Source organism: Urocitellus parryii, chromosome 1, assembly GCF_045843805.1.
Source record: "Urocitellus parryii isolate mUroPar1 chromosome 1, mUroPar1.hap1, whole genome shotgun sequence".
In the NCBI taxonomy this organism is placed as follows: domain Eukaryota; kingdom Metazoa; phylum Chordata; class Mammalia; order Rodentia; family Sciuridae; genus Urocitellus; species Urocitellus parryii.
The window spans coordinates 269097894-269112488 of NC_135531.1; the positions used below are offsets into that span (position 1 = coordinate 269097894).

General features: G+C 45.6%; 1 protein-coding gene across 1 annotated transcript in view; it reads left to right on the top strand.

Annotated features, from left to right (window-relative positions):
• Window positions 1–14595, top strand: part of Sgpp2 (sphingosine-1-phosphate phosphatase 2) — a 111335-nt gene that overhangs the window by 75079 nt on the left and 21661 nt on the right. Inside the window, exons 4-5 of the mRNA XM_026390424.1 lie at window positions 4524–4703; window positions 7052–7141. Coding sequence (XP_026246209.1) covers window positions 4524–4703; window positions 7052–7141 — 270 coding nt within the window. The remainder of the gene's footprint in view (window positions 1–4523; window positions 4704–7051; window positions 7142–14595) is intronic.

Here is a 14595-nt window from a genome sequence, read left to right on the forward strand (position 1 = left end):
CCCCAAACCTTTTTAAATTTCTAATTTTGAGAGTGGGTCTTGCTAAGTGGCTGAGGCTGGCCTCAGACTTACAACCCTCCTGCCTCAGCCTCCCAAGTGGCTGAGATTACAGGTGTGAACCACTGTAGTCGGCTTCAACCTTCTTCCATCTTAAAACATAAAGGAAAAGGCGTTTCAAATCTCTTTTCAGCTGACCTGGGTTGCACTTGGATTTCACAATAGTTTCTTAACTGACTCCCCCCGGACTCTCCCATGGACATCGAGGGGATCTATTAGACACCCAGGGCACAGCAGGCCAGGCCAGGCCTCTGCCAGAGTCCCCTTTCCACAACATGGTGCCTTATCACCAGGCCCTGTCCAGAAATATGTACCTCTCATTTCAGGAAATCTTTGAGCCACTTCTTGAGATGTGATTGGGACATACTTCCCAGCTTTAGTGAGGTGTAATTCACACACTGTAGAATTCAACCATTTAAAGCATATGATTCCGTCATTCTCAGTGTAGTCACAAGGTCTGCTCATATTTAAAATATCCAATTGGGCCCATTTTGGTTTGTGGGTCTACCCTAAGATCCTTTTCATAATCAAGATATGTCACCCCCCACAGTATCCTCAGGCTGGTTTGTACTTTCTTCTCCTCTCCATAGTAACAATCATTCCTATTTCTGTCACTAGAAAGTAGTTTGCATTTTCTAGATTTCTATAGAAATGGAATTCGTTAGTCTGTACTGTTTGTTTTGTTGTTTTGTTTTAGTCTGGCTTCTTCCTTCAAAATAATTATTTTGAAAATTCATTTATGTTGCAAACACATGTCAATCGCCCATTATTTTCTTGTTGCCAAGTAGCATTCAATTGTATGATTACACCATCATTTATCTACTCCCCCATCAATGGAAGTTGGGCTGTTTCCAGTTTGGGACTTTTACAGAAAAACTGCCAAGAAGATTCACCTGCAAGTCTTTATGGGACGTGTGTTTTCATTGCTCATGGGTGAATGTCTAGCAACAGCTCACCTAGATCACAGGATGAGAGTGTGCTTGACTTTTTAAGAAACTGCCCAGCTCTTCTCCAGCGTGGGTGTACCAGTCTGCATTTCCTCCAGTGGCCTAGGAGAGGCGGTGCTCCACATCCTCAGCACCTTCTGATATGGCCAGTCTTGCTCAGTTCAGTCATCCCAGGAGAAGTGTGGTGATATGCCCCCCACTCCACTTTTAGCACTTCTAACCTCCTGATAGTTCCCACTACATGTCCCCCACCATTACGTCTCTCGTGCTGTTCTTGCAATCCAGATGCTTCGCGATTTGTCCTTTATCTTAACACTCAACCCCAGAGCCCCTGACCCTCCTGGCTGAACCAAAATCTCTCTCTGTATATGCATATTGTATTATCTTTGTGTTGCTATAACAAAAAAACCCTAAGATAGTCAACTGAAAAAAATAAAAGTTTCATTTTGGCTTGTGCTTCTGGAGGTTTCAATCTGTGGTCATTTGGCTCCATTACTTCTGGGCCAGTGGTGAGGAGTACATCATGGGGAGTGTACATGGTGGAGGAAGCTGCTCACCTCATGGTGACCAGGAAAGAAGAAGGGGTCCCAATATCCTTTCTAGGGCATCCCCCAGGGACTTACTTTGCTCTCACCAGGCCCCACCTCACAAAGGTTCCGTCACCCCCCAGTAGTGCCACAGGTTGAGGACCAAGCCTTCAACACATGGCCTTTGGGGGACATTCCAGATCCAAGTATAGCTTGTACCCAGAAAATCCTGTGGATAATTTTTTTCAAAGCTGTTTTGCATTTTGATGAAATGCTCTGTGCAGCTGTTTTCCCCACCCAAGGGTAACACAGGGTTGGACACCTGACAGGTTCACTGTCATCATCGGCAATGGCAGAGACTGACTGAGCATCTCAGGAGTGGAGCTATTTCCCTGAAACTTAAAAAATGTCACTCCGTTTTTTTTTTCTTATTCAAAGAGAGCTAGCCATGCCTGGTGGTACATGTCTGTAATCCCAGCCACTGGAGAGGCTGAGGCAGGAGGATTGCATGTTTGAGGCCAGCCTGGGCAATTTAGTGAGACCCTGTCTCAAAAAAAAAAAAAAATAGATTTTTAGAAAGGGGCTGAAGATTTAGTCAGGGGTAGAACACCCCTGGGTTCCATCCCCAATAGTGCTAAATAAATACATAAATAAACAAAATGAAGAGGGCTGTTGTTACAGTCATTGTTATTTGAAATTTACCAATCAGAAACAGCATGCAAGTCCTAGCAATGTTTTGAAATGAACTATTGTCCTATTTAAAAAAAAAAAAACAACCTTCAAACATAGAAGGCAAACTATAAATGACATAAAGGAACTCATGAACTTTAAAGAAATTAAAGTGGGTCTGAATAAGGGTTACCCAATCATTCTTCCCTTTTGGTTTTAAGTTTCCCTGTCTCTAAAGGTTTTATTTTCTATATTTAACTAGACTTAAGCACTTCGCCTACAATACTCTTCTATATTGGTGGTGAGGAAGGGAAGGAGTTGAGACACACATTTCAGGCAGCTTTTGAGAATTTCTTGGACATCAGAAATACATACACGATTTTCCACTCCCCAGAAGACAGTCCGTCCTTTGGGGCTGGTTGTCCAGGTTCCCAGGAGGGAGGTGGAAACACAGAGTGAGCTGGTCTCCAGGACAGTCCTGCCTGGTAATGAGGGGTAGCAAAAAGGGTCAGTTTCCAAGTCCGGTTGGAAACCAGAGCTGCGGAATGCAGAGTAATGGTCGCTGTGGCTGGAAAGCCGCCCACCTGTCCTGCGGTGCACAGCAGTGGCTCCGCTTTGGTCACCAGGGACCCAGAGGCAGGAGCACGGCCACGCAGCAGCGCCCCCTAGCGGGATCCTGCACCGCTGGGGTAATGCTCCGAATGAGCAGACCACCTAAGATCCGGAGCAGACTCCTTCCTAGAGCAATCTGGGCGAGCAGTCCCAGCTACTTTGAAATGGTCCTTCCTAGTGGTTTTGATAGCAAGGCAACTCCATCCATCACGTCTTTGTGAGATCAATGCAGTCACGGTCAGATGAGAAGGGTTATGATGAACGCCATGAGAGTGGCCTGAGCCAGAGCACCAGGCAGAGCGCTGGCGCTCACCTTGGCCTGTGCATCCAAATCCCCTGAGGCCCTGAGAGTCTGCATTTAAGGACCTCCAGGGTAGGGGTGCCCTCAGGCCATGAAGGGAATTCCTTAATTGAGTTGCTCTTCTCTCTCCAAGGGGAAATTGTCCTGAAAATGCTTACATCAAATAAGCGAAACTGTTGTTATAATAGTTCTATTCATTTTGGGAGAGTGTGAATGTCAAATCCAGATTTTTATCTTCTGCTCACTTTATGTATTTATTATTTTTCCAGGACAGGGGATGGAGTCCAGGGACACTCTACCATTGAGCTACATGTCCAGGAAAAAAAAAAAAAAAAAAAAAATATATATATATATATATATATATATATATATATTAAAATATATATTATAACAAATATATTTATATTTTTATATATAATATATTTATATATTATGTATAAATATATATTTATATATACATATAAATATATAGTGTATATATATATATATATATTTTTTTTTTTTTTTTTTTTTAATTTCAAGATAGGGTCTCCCTAAGTTGCCCAGGCTGGTCTCAAACTTGCAGTTCTTCTGCCTTGGCCTCCCATATGTATCACAGTGCCTAGCTCTCTTCTACTTAAAAAAAAAAAAACTCAGGAAGGCAGAGTTCTTCTTTAATGGCCTCATGTAAAATGAACAAACTCCAGATTGACTTGTCTTTCCTCTAGGTTTGAAAATTCCCATGCCATTTATTTTACTGGTATTTCTGATTTCTGAATGAAGTTAAGTTCAATTTAGTATGTCAGTTATGTTCACTAGGATGAACAGTGGCATTCAAAAAAATGTTTAACTAGATGTTCCATAAGATCTATCACTTTTGTTGCTAAAGCTTGAAAACATGGTGCCTGATTTAAGCATTAGACTGTCTTTAACCCAGGACCACCCCCAAGTTGGAGGTACCATCTTGTGGTAGTTTAAAGCATACTCTGAAGCCCAATTTCTGGATTCAGATTCCAGTTCCTGCAGAGTTCATTTGTGCCTGTGAACAGTCATGCAATGGTTTATTCATCAGTAATATGGAGATACATTCTACAGGTATTATTGGAATAAGTTAGCTAACACGGTTAAAATTCTTAAAACAGTGTTAGACATATATCCAAGCTATGAAAGTATTTTTTAGATATGTGGTTAAAATAAATAATCTTTGCATTAATGTCCTATTTGGGTTGCTCGGTGGTCCTATGGAATCTAGAAGGCCTATCTCTTTATAGCAGCTAAAATGTTATTCTACAAGACTTTCCCAATAAGGGTGATCAGAGAGAAGGGAGACTTCAGCCAACCAACTGGGAACCTCCAATAAAACTAGGCCATTAAGAAATTCATTTATTTTCTGTATTTGATTGGACTCACCTCAGTCCTTTGGTTTTGTAGTTGGTGATGTATGTTGGTCAGGTGACCAAGGATATATTGAAGTGGCCCCGTCCCTCCTCCCCTCCCGTTGTGAAACTGGAGAAGAGAGTGATTGCTGAATTTGGAATGCCATCTACCCATGCCATGGCGGCCACGGCCATCTCCTTCACGCTCCTTATCTCTACCATGGACAGATACCAGGTAAGGTGGCCTGACTCTCCTTCCCACCCCCTACCCAGGCCAGTGACACTGTACAATGAGGCACCTAACAGAGGTACACTTCAGAATTTTCTCTTAAGTTTGCTTTGAAGAACTTTAAAGTTCATGGGATAAAGACTAATGGGAACCGAAACCTATTGGATGACAGCTTCCTCATAAATAAAGTGACCATATAATTTAGCATCCGTATGGGTTTGTGCCCAAGAGTGCAAGTGGGCACCATTAATAACCACACCAGGACAACTGGCGAAACACAGCCATCCAGGCAGCGAGCGTGGTTTGTCTTCTCCCAGGAGCCATTTCCCCTGACTTGCCTGCCTGGGCAGACTTGAGTCAGTGCTCTCATTCTCCCTTCACCAGACACAAAGAGCTTATGATCCTGTAAAGGATCCTCCAGGGCAGAGATGATTCCACCAAATCCCTCTGCCAGACTCCCCAGGGCCTGGGGCTGAAAAGAGTCTGTGCTCAAATTACCCTCTGAGGATGCTTCTGCCTCTGCTTAGGGCGCAGCCATTAGAAGGAATGACTCTGATTATTTTAGAACTGTCTAAATGACAGGAGATTGATTAATCATGAAAACAGGAGAATGTCCCTTAATGTCTGCTTAGATCCCAATTACAGTAAGACCTTTTAACAGTTATATGAAAACTCTAATGAAGGTTTATTTTTTTTTTTTGTCTTCTCCTACGGGAGATATATTGCTTTAATTTGTGTTTCATAAATGTTACCTTTTAGCTATTGGAAATTTTATATTTCATGAAATCTAGCTGCCTTATAGGTAAACGGCAGTATTGTTTCACCCTGCCCCTTTACCTCTGAGAATCGGGGATCTTCCATACTGGGGGTTTTGCAGAAATGGGAGTAACAGGATCCTCACTGACCCTGCAGCCTTCTCCACCAGGCCGCCTGGGTTTAGAACTCTGTTCCTGAAGGGGAAAGGGACCATTGTATGTCTGTTTAACTAGATATAATCATTTGTCATAACTTCCTCCAAGATCATGCCAGGATCAAAGATGTCTGAATTAACTGAGTACAGACTTCTGATCTATGTTGTACCCAATGCCAGCTGCCCCAGGAGGATGCGGTGGGCACCAGCCTCCCTGGGGCTGCTCGGAATCCAGAGAAGTCTGTGAACACGCTAATGTTACTTAGGGAAAAAAGAAGCCAGGAGAGGCTGGCTGCAGGGACAGAACAATGACACAACAGTAACAATTGGCCGCTTATACGCTCATTTTTAAAGCCTCCTAGTCCTTCTGAAAAGTTCTTTTCAGCTCACGTGATATACTGGTTTTCATAAGGCCTGAAAACCCATGATTGTGAATTTCCTTTCTGTTTCTGGGGGTGGGGGGGGGAAGCATTACTGGGGATTGAACTCAGGGGCACTCAATCACTGAATCACATCCCCAGCCCTATTTTGTATTTTATTTAGAGACAGGGTCTCACCAAGTTGCTTAGGGCCTTGCCATTGCTGAGGCTGGCTTTGAACTCACGATCCTCCTGTCTTAGCCTCCAGAGCCACTGGGATTACAGGTGTGTACCACTGTGCCTGGCTTCTATTCAATTTTTAAAGATTAATATGCTATGAGAGTCTGTGTATCCCCCATATGACCCGGTGTTAGCCAGATTCCTCTGGCTGCTCTGACTGAGGTTTAGCAAGGTCTGGACTACTGCCTGCCTGAATATCTGGATGCCTGCTGCTGGTTGGGCCTTTCAGACTATACGGCACTGACTGTTTGCCTTGCTTCATGGTCAAATTGTGTATTTCTCAAGCTTTCACTTCAGAGTAGTTAAAAATAAAAGTTATTCACTCCAGCCTGGCATGGTGGCTCACGCCTCTAATCCCAGTGACTCAGGAGACTGAGGCGGGAAGATCAGGCCAGCCTCAGCAAATCAGCAAGGCTCTAAGCAACTTAGTGAGATATTGCCTCAAAATAAAAAATAAAAAGGGCTGGGTATGTGGTTCAGAAAACACATAGATAGATAGGTAGATAGATAGATAGATAGATAGATAGATAGATAGATAGATAGATAGGTAGATAAATTTATTCACTCCAGTTAAAATGCCAGCACAGTAGTTGTGACCATGAGTCTTAAAACCAAGTTCTACTCTGCATTATCCGCATGATTATATGTAGAGAAACTTCCTAACCCTCCCTCCCTTCTTTTTCCCTGGGTTTAAAATGTCTTCAGGTGGTTGGATTGCTGGTCTAGGCAATATGTGATTCACACCAGCAGTTGTGGCGCAATGAATCCTGTTGCCACCTACAACATCACATCACACATGTCCGAGCGTGATCTGATTTCCTTGTTTTCTGCTCCACCCCCCACAGTACCCTTTTGCTTTGGGACTGACGATGGCCGTGGTGTTCTCCGGCTTGGTGTGCCTCAGCAGGCTCTACACTGGGATGCACACGGTCCTGGTAAGGCGGCGTGGGCAGGTCTTGCCCTGATGGTTTCTGTGTGTTATGGTGTTCCTGACACTGCTTAGGTACACAAGCATCTGCTACGTAATGATGTTTTTCATCAGATCAATGACTTGATCATTATGTTAGGGTGCATGTCTAGTAATAGTAATGACATATGAAGATGACGTCATTGAGGCAGAGGTGGATTGGATCCTCAAGACTCGGAAGACCAGCTAGGATGGCTAGGAAGGCCAGGGGGACCCTGGTCATTTTTCCGCATTGGTTTACTCCTGATGCAGCCAACAGCACAGAACAAACATCCAGAGTCAAAGTCGCAGTCAAGGAGCAGTACAGTTTCCACTTAGGTCCTCATGAGATGGGCCTGAAATCCAGGAGCCTCCACTGCTCTTGGCAGGGTGAGCCCCCACTAGGTAGGACCTCTCGTCTTCCCATACTGTCCTAGGCTGGGAAGTGGGGGTGGGAGCAGGGAGACTCATCTGCACTGGGAAGATGGTCCACCCTTTCACTCCATGAGGAATTTTTCCAGGGCTGCTCCCATCAGCACAGTTAAATTAACTTGAGAATTCAAATGTCTAGTGCAGCAGCCAGTCGCCTGGAAGTTCCAGAGCACAAAGCTGGTCATGGTTTATCTCAGGGGCACTGTTTGGTCAACATCCTCAGTTCAGGACAACCTAAAAGAAATGGGCCCTTGCTTGTCATGGGTATCTCAATGAAAAGCTTCAAGATGACATTAGCAAAAGATCTGGGAGGGGAAGGCCACCCCTGCCCAGCTTCCCTGCGTCTCCCCCCTGTGCCAGGTGTGGGTTACCATGGGAAACACGGAAGAGGGGGTTAGCACGGGCAGCTGCAGGGGGAGGCAGTGGCAGCACTGGAGTCAAGTGAGGCACATGGGGAAGGAAGGTTAATGGGTGCCAACAACTCGGTCATCAACACAAATGACTATATTACAGTATTTTTAAAAAATCAAGTTGAATATCAAATATACGCATGAGCAAAGTATTTAAACCAGGAGTAAAGACCAGATCTGCAAGATCTGACCTGTGTTCTCACACTCCAGCCTCCCTGGCCTCCCCTCATCCGGGCCCCTGCTAGTTTGCCACTTGGGTGAAAGGGGAGCTCGGCTCCTGGAAACTCAGGGAGCAACCAAGGGCGAGTCTTATCGTTCTTCTCACCAAGGCCTGCCCTTGCTGTCCCCATCCCATTGCATATGGTGGCTTCTGAGGCAAGGGGAGGAGGGGGCCGGTCATTCTTAATCTGCTACACTACTGCTCTGCATGACATCGAGGTTCTCTCCAAACACGTCGGGTGGAATTAAGTAGAACTCTCCAGGTGGTTGGCGTTTAGCTGGGTCTGCTTTTGAATTTCCAAAGGTTTCCATAAAATGTGATCTCGGACACTCGGTGCAAAATGAAAACCAAGGTCAACACAAGCGTGTGGAGCCACAAAAGGGAATGAAAAGCACACACATCCACCACCATAGAAATGCTGCTTCTTGGTTTTTCTTTTTAAAGCGGGTTGTGGAGCGGGAGAAGCAGATATCTGTGGGGTGACAGATGTGCAGGAATGGGTACAGCCACTGTCTTAGGGAGGAGACTGAAACAGAGGCTGTGGCACTCCACCCCTGTCCTGCCCCTCTGTCGGGGCCCAAGGCTTCTTTTACACGCATAATTTTGTTTCATAAAAGATTTGGATCCTGACTGAACCTTGGGCCAGGAGTCAGGCTACAGGACTAGAGTGTGGCTTGGGGACCAGTGGGACATGATGCCCAGCAGAGGAAGGGAATATTTGGTTGTCATAGTGGGATAGAGGTGGATTATAGGCTGCTTTATTCAATAGCAACTTAATAAACTATTAAGAAGGCATTGGGCTATATCCAAGAGATGCTGAGGTCAACAAAGGCACCCCACCCTCCTGGGTCTCCAAGTCTATTTTGGGTGAAGGCAGATGTGTGAAGTGCTGCTAGCTTGACGTGACGTGGCCTGTCACGGAGCAACCGGATTGAGTCAGCTAAGGTAACTCGCCTCTTCCCTGGGCTCCTTAAGTTTCCAGGTATTGCCGTATATAATGCCCTCCACCCTGTTGCCTGTTCAAAATCCCATGGAAAGCTCTCCAAAATACCTCTGGTGACATCTGATTGTCTTTTTCCTGGCTTCCTAACTCATTGTCTCTGGTGCTATTTGTAAAACCCACCTTCACAGCAATATTATTTACAATAGCCCCAAAGTGGAAGAAACCCAAGAAACAAAATGTGGCACCTGTGTCCAGTGGGATATTATTCGGTCTTAACAAAGGAAGGAAATTCTTACCTGAGCTACGACACGGATAAACCTTGGAGCGATCTTCTAAGTGGGGTCAACCAATCACAAAGGAGAGATGTGGTCTGGTTCACTGATAGGAAGAACCTAGAGCAGTCGTGTCAGGAAGGAGAAGGTGGAATGGCGGGCTCCAGGGACTGAGGAAGGAGGGAATGGGAGTAACTACTTAATGGACACAAGGTGTCTGATCTGCCAAAGGAGAAGCTCTCTGGAGATGGAGAGTGAGGTTTGCTCAGCAATGTGATGCCATTAACGCCATCCACTCTATACTTTGAAACTAATAAAATGTGTACTTTTATTTAGAGTAAAGTGTGTCTTCTTCACTTGAAACTTAAGCTCAGGAGGTAGGTCCTGAACCGTGGTGTTTTTTCACATCTTGGTGCGCAGTTGGAATTGACAGCCATCCATCAGACTCATGATGAGAATCCTGCAGCACTGGGCGTGGGTGCACACCTGAGCAAAACTGAGTTGGAAGGTGGAAACAGCTGTGTGGCACCGACGTCAGGAACCCCACTTCTGATCACACCCGGCTCTGATGCTCGGCCTCCGAAACTCAGCACTGAAGGGTCATAAAGTGGCTGCCTGCGTTTTCTACATGGTCCTCTGTACGTAAGCACAAACTGCCATTCGTCGAGAGAAACAATTGGCTTATCTCACCTGGTACGGTTACTCCTTGTCGGACATGAACACCTTACTGTCAACCTCAAGGCTTTGCCGAAGGCTCCAACTGGACTCCTGGGCAGACCTTCTCAGACCAGCTCTGCCTAAGGAAAGGGCATCTCTGTCAACATAGGTGCCCATGCCAGAAAGATGGGCAAGCTGGGTGCAGTGACACATGCCTGTAATCCCAGGGACTAGGGAGCCTGAGGCAGGACCATCATAAGTTCAAGTAGCCTTAAGTTCAGCAACTTAGCAAGCAAGGCCTTAAGCAACTTAGCAAGACCCTGCCTCAAAATTTTAAAAAAATAATAATAAAATAAAAAAAAATAAAAAGACTAGGGATGTGGCTCAGTGGCAAAGCATCCCTGGGTTCAATTCCCAGTACCAAAAGAAAACAAAAGAATGTGAGAAAAAAGAAGGAAGGTAGGAAGGAAGGAAGGAAGGAAAAGGCAGGCAAGACCCCTCCCTCCCCACACCTCTGCAGCCCCGTAGCCACCAAGCTGCCAATTCCGACTCCCAAAGACACCTCAAAATTGTTCTCACACAGCTGCCAGGATATTGCTTCCAAATCAGACTGGAGCAGAAGCGTCTCTGTCTCCTGCTGGCCCTGTGCGATGACACAGCTCACTATGACTGGCAGCCGTTTAGGGCCCCAGGGAAACAGGCCTTTGAAAGCAGTCAGCCTTAAAACGTGGAGCATAAGGCACACGGCCTGACCACAGGTGACCACGTCCCCCAGGTGCTGACTGGGTCACACCTGGGCCACCCCACCTCGGGGCTCACCGTGCAAGGTGGAAACCACAGGATCCTGATTGCTGAGGTCCGTTTAGAGCGAGGCCCCACAGGGGAGCGCGTGGAAGTGATGGCCCGGTTTGCAGGGTCACTCTTTGGGTGTCCAGGAAGCAGGGTGGCTCTGAGGACTGCCCTGGTCTTCCCTTTGGAGTGCCACCAGTCACACGTCCTGGCTCCCACCTCCTCTCTCTAAGGTGCGGAGGTGAGACTTTGGATGTGCCTGTCACTACCCTTTGGACCAGGTAGCCTTGTCAGACACATCAGGTCCCAGAGCAGAAAAGGGACCCTGGGAACTACCTTGTGGGGTGCAGAGGCAGTGAGTGTCCTGAGGACAGGAATGGCAGAGAGCCCCATCAATGCAGGAACATCAGGTGATCACACCGGCAGGAATCAGGGCCCTTTGAATGCAAAGAGCTGACACCAACTCAAACCATTTTAAGCTTAAAAGAAAATTTATGGTCTTTATAGCCACAATGTAAGAAGGTCAAAGGTTCAGGTGGTCATGGGGAGAGTGGCCCCTGGGTCCCACCGACCCACCACTCCCTCTCTGACAAAGCTTGTCTCTGCCTCTCCACAGGTGGTTCATGCTCTGGTGCTCCTCTTCTCCCTGAGGCCAGACCCAGGGAGCCCCAGGCTTAAATCCTTTCTGTTTCACTTCTGAAAGGATTCCAGGGAAGAGAGCTTTGGGAAAGGTCTCTAATTGCATAAGGACTCTACTGCTGCACCACGGCTGACCCAGGGCTGCCAGGACTAATTAGGCCACTGGGTCAGGAGCCAGCATGTTGGGTCAGGGACTGTGATTGGCAGCAAAGGTTAGGGTTGGGGCTGGCATACAGTACAGGCAGTTGGAAAAATAAGTTATCAGAAGAAGATGCCCTGCATCTATGTCAGGGTATTTTTCTCACTCTCAAAAAGGCTCAGAAACTGGGCATGACATTGTTTTTGTGTTTGTGGGAGAAGAAGGATGACTGGAACTCAAGAAGATTGTTCACACTATAACTGCAATGCCCTGAACTATTCAACCACACAGACACAACTTCAAATCCCTGTGACTGATAAAGCAGTCTTTCCAAATATCATTTTTTGCATTATTCTTTTTTAAATTGCTTTTATTATTTAAATATATGACAGCAAAATGCATCGAAATTCTTATTACACGTATAGAACAGTTTTTCATATCTCTGTTTGTATAGAAAGTATGTTGACACCCAATTCGTGTCTTCATACCTGTACTTTGAATAATGATGCCCATCACGTTCCACCATCATTGCTAACCCCCTGCCCCCTCTCTTCCCCTCCCAGCCCTCTGCCCTATCTAGAGTTTGTCTATTTCTCCCATGCTCCCCCTTCCTACCCCACTATGAGTCAGTCACCTTATATCAGAGAAAACATTCGTGATTTTTTTTTGGTGGGGGGGATTAGCTAACTTCATTTAGCATTACCTTCTCCAACTGCATCCATTTACCTGCAAATGCCATGATTTTATTCTCTTTTATTGCTGAGTAAAATTCCACTGTGTATATATGCCACATTTTCTTTATTCATTCATCTACTGAAGGGCATCTAGGTTGACTTCACAGTTTAGCTATAGTAAATTGTGCTGCTATAAACATTGATGTGGCTGTGTCCCTGTAGTATGCTGTTTTTAAGTCCTTTGGTATAGACCGAGGAGAGAGAAAGCTGGGTCAAATGGTGGTTCCATTCCCAGTTTTCCAAGGAACCAAATATCTTAATAGGAAGATTAACCAGAGTTTCTATTGTTAGATCAGTGGATATGAGAAATATGAACAAATGGTGTTTGTTTTGACTTGAATCAGAAGCAATGCTGCTGTTTCATCGTCCCTATGTTGTTTGATCTGTGGATAATTATGTAGATATTAGGTTTTATTTGCTTACTCATTTGTATTTTCCCCTAAGTATTCCTTTAGTTTTGGTTGGAGTTGGAGGATGTTGAAAAAGCTTCTTAAATATTAAATTATCTGCAGACCATACAAAACTCCCTTCTGGCTTTGGACAACCGTGTTTTTCAAGTTGTTTGGAAACCACTTTAAAACACACACACAAGAATTTACTTTCAAGTGCCTTCCTTAATACGAGGAAAGAGGCTTTTGTCAAATAAATCACACCCTATGAGGTTGGACTTTCTGCTATATCCTGTTGGACGAGTTCCTCACCGAGATTAAAAAGAGACTTGGGAACATCAGTCACCATGTTATTATGATGCCCATTGTCTTCTCTTTATCCTGGAGAGTCATATTTTTACCCTTTTGTAAAAATAGAGAATTATTTCTGGTTTCAAAAATAATAAGTACTCGTTCATGGTAAAGCATTCAACCTCTCTTGTTTTTAAAGTTCTTTTTTTTTTTTTAAAGACAAAATAATATTATTAGTTAGCCATCACAGGAGAAGTAGAGATGGCCATTGTCAGGGATGATGTGAAGGGAAGTTGAAGGCATTTTATGCTTCCATACTAATTGAATAAAAATTAGGGCTCAGAACAATTTCCTGAAAAAACAGCCAGTGGTATGTATTCCCAGCCACAAACAAATTATTTCATTTGTTTATTTTTTAGAGTCCTGGGGATTGAACTCAGGGGCATCCACCACTGAGCCGCATCCCCAGCCTATTTTGTATTTCATTTAGAGACAGGGTCTCACTGAGTTGCTTAGTGCCTCTCTCTGCCCAGCGACCAGCGCTGGCTTCATTAAAGAAGGTTCAAACCATGAGCAAAACCTTAGGGAGTTTTAAATTAAAGAGACAAGAGTCTAATTACTTTTAAAACCAGCTCCTGATGGCTTCTCCTAGCTCCAGCCTCCAGCCACCTAATGCGGTGGCGAGGAGAGAGAGAGAGAGAGAGAGAGAGAGAGAGAGAGAGAGAGAGATAACGCCAGGGAGTGGACTTTTATTGGGGAACAAATCCATCCAATGAAGGTTAAGGGGGGCAGCATCCCAAGATCAGGGGCGATGACTGAGCAGTGGCCAGACACGCCTCTGCACGGACAAGCCCTGGGACCTGGAGAAGGGTGGGGAAGGCTCTGACACAGCTGTGTCTAAGCGCCTCTCACCCAGCCGGGGAGGGAACTCAAGTCATGGGCAAGGATGGCCTCCTGTCTCAGCCTCCCTAGCCACTGGGATTACAGGCATAATCTGTGCCTGGTCAACAAATTAACTTTTCATTTCCTGTCCCAACACTGTCCCAAAAGCCCCAAGTGGGACACAGCTTCCCTGTGTTCTGAAAGCTCAGGACGAACAGGCTCCCAGGAGGGTCGGAAGGAACCTGGGGAGCAGGCCTAGGGCTGGGTGGCCAGCGGCGGAGGCCTCCAGCCACAGAGACAGACAGGGCTGAGACAGACAGGCAGGGGGCTGTCAGGAGGCAGGTAGCTTATCTCCACCAGAAAGACCACCTGAGACCCAGATTGGCAGAGGGCGCTTGTGTGGGTGCTTAAAGTGTGGGTTGCATTGAAACGGCATCAAATAAGTAAGAAAGCACCCCAGTCAAGGAGAGGGCACGGATCTCAAGTCATGGCTGCGTCTCTTCCCAGGTGAGGCCTGGTTACTGGAAAAATGATTGAGAATAAGGGATTGGTTAAACATTTCATAGACACCATCTGCTTCCTCCCTCCGTCCCTTCGTTCCTTCTCAGGTGTTTCTTTGATTAGGCACCAGCTTTTTGGATTACAC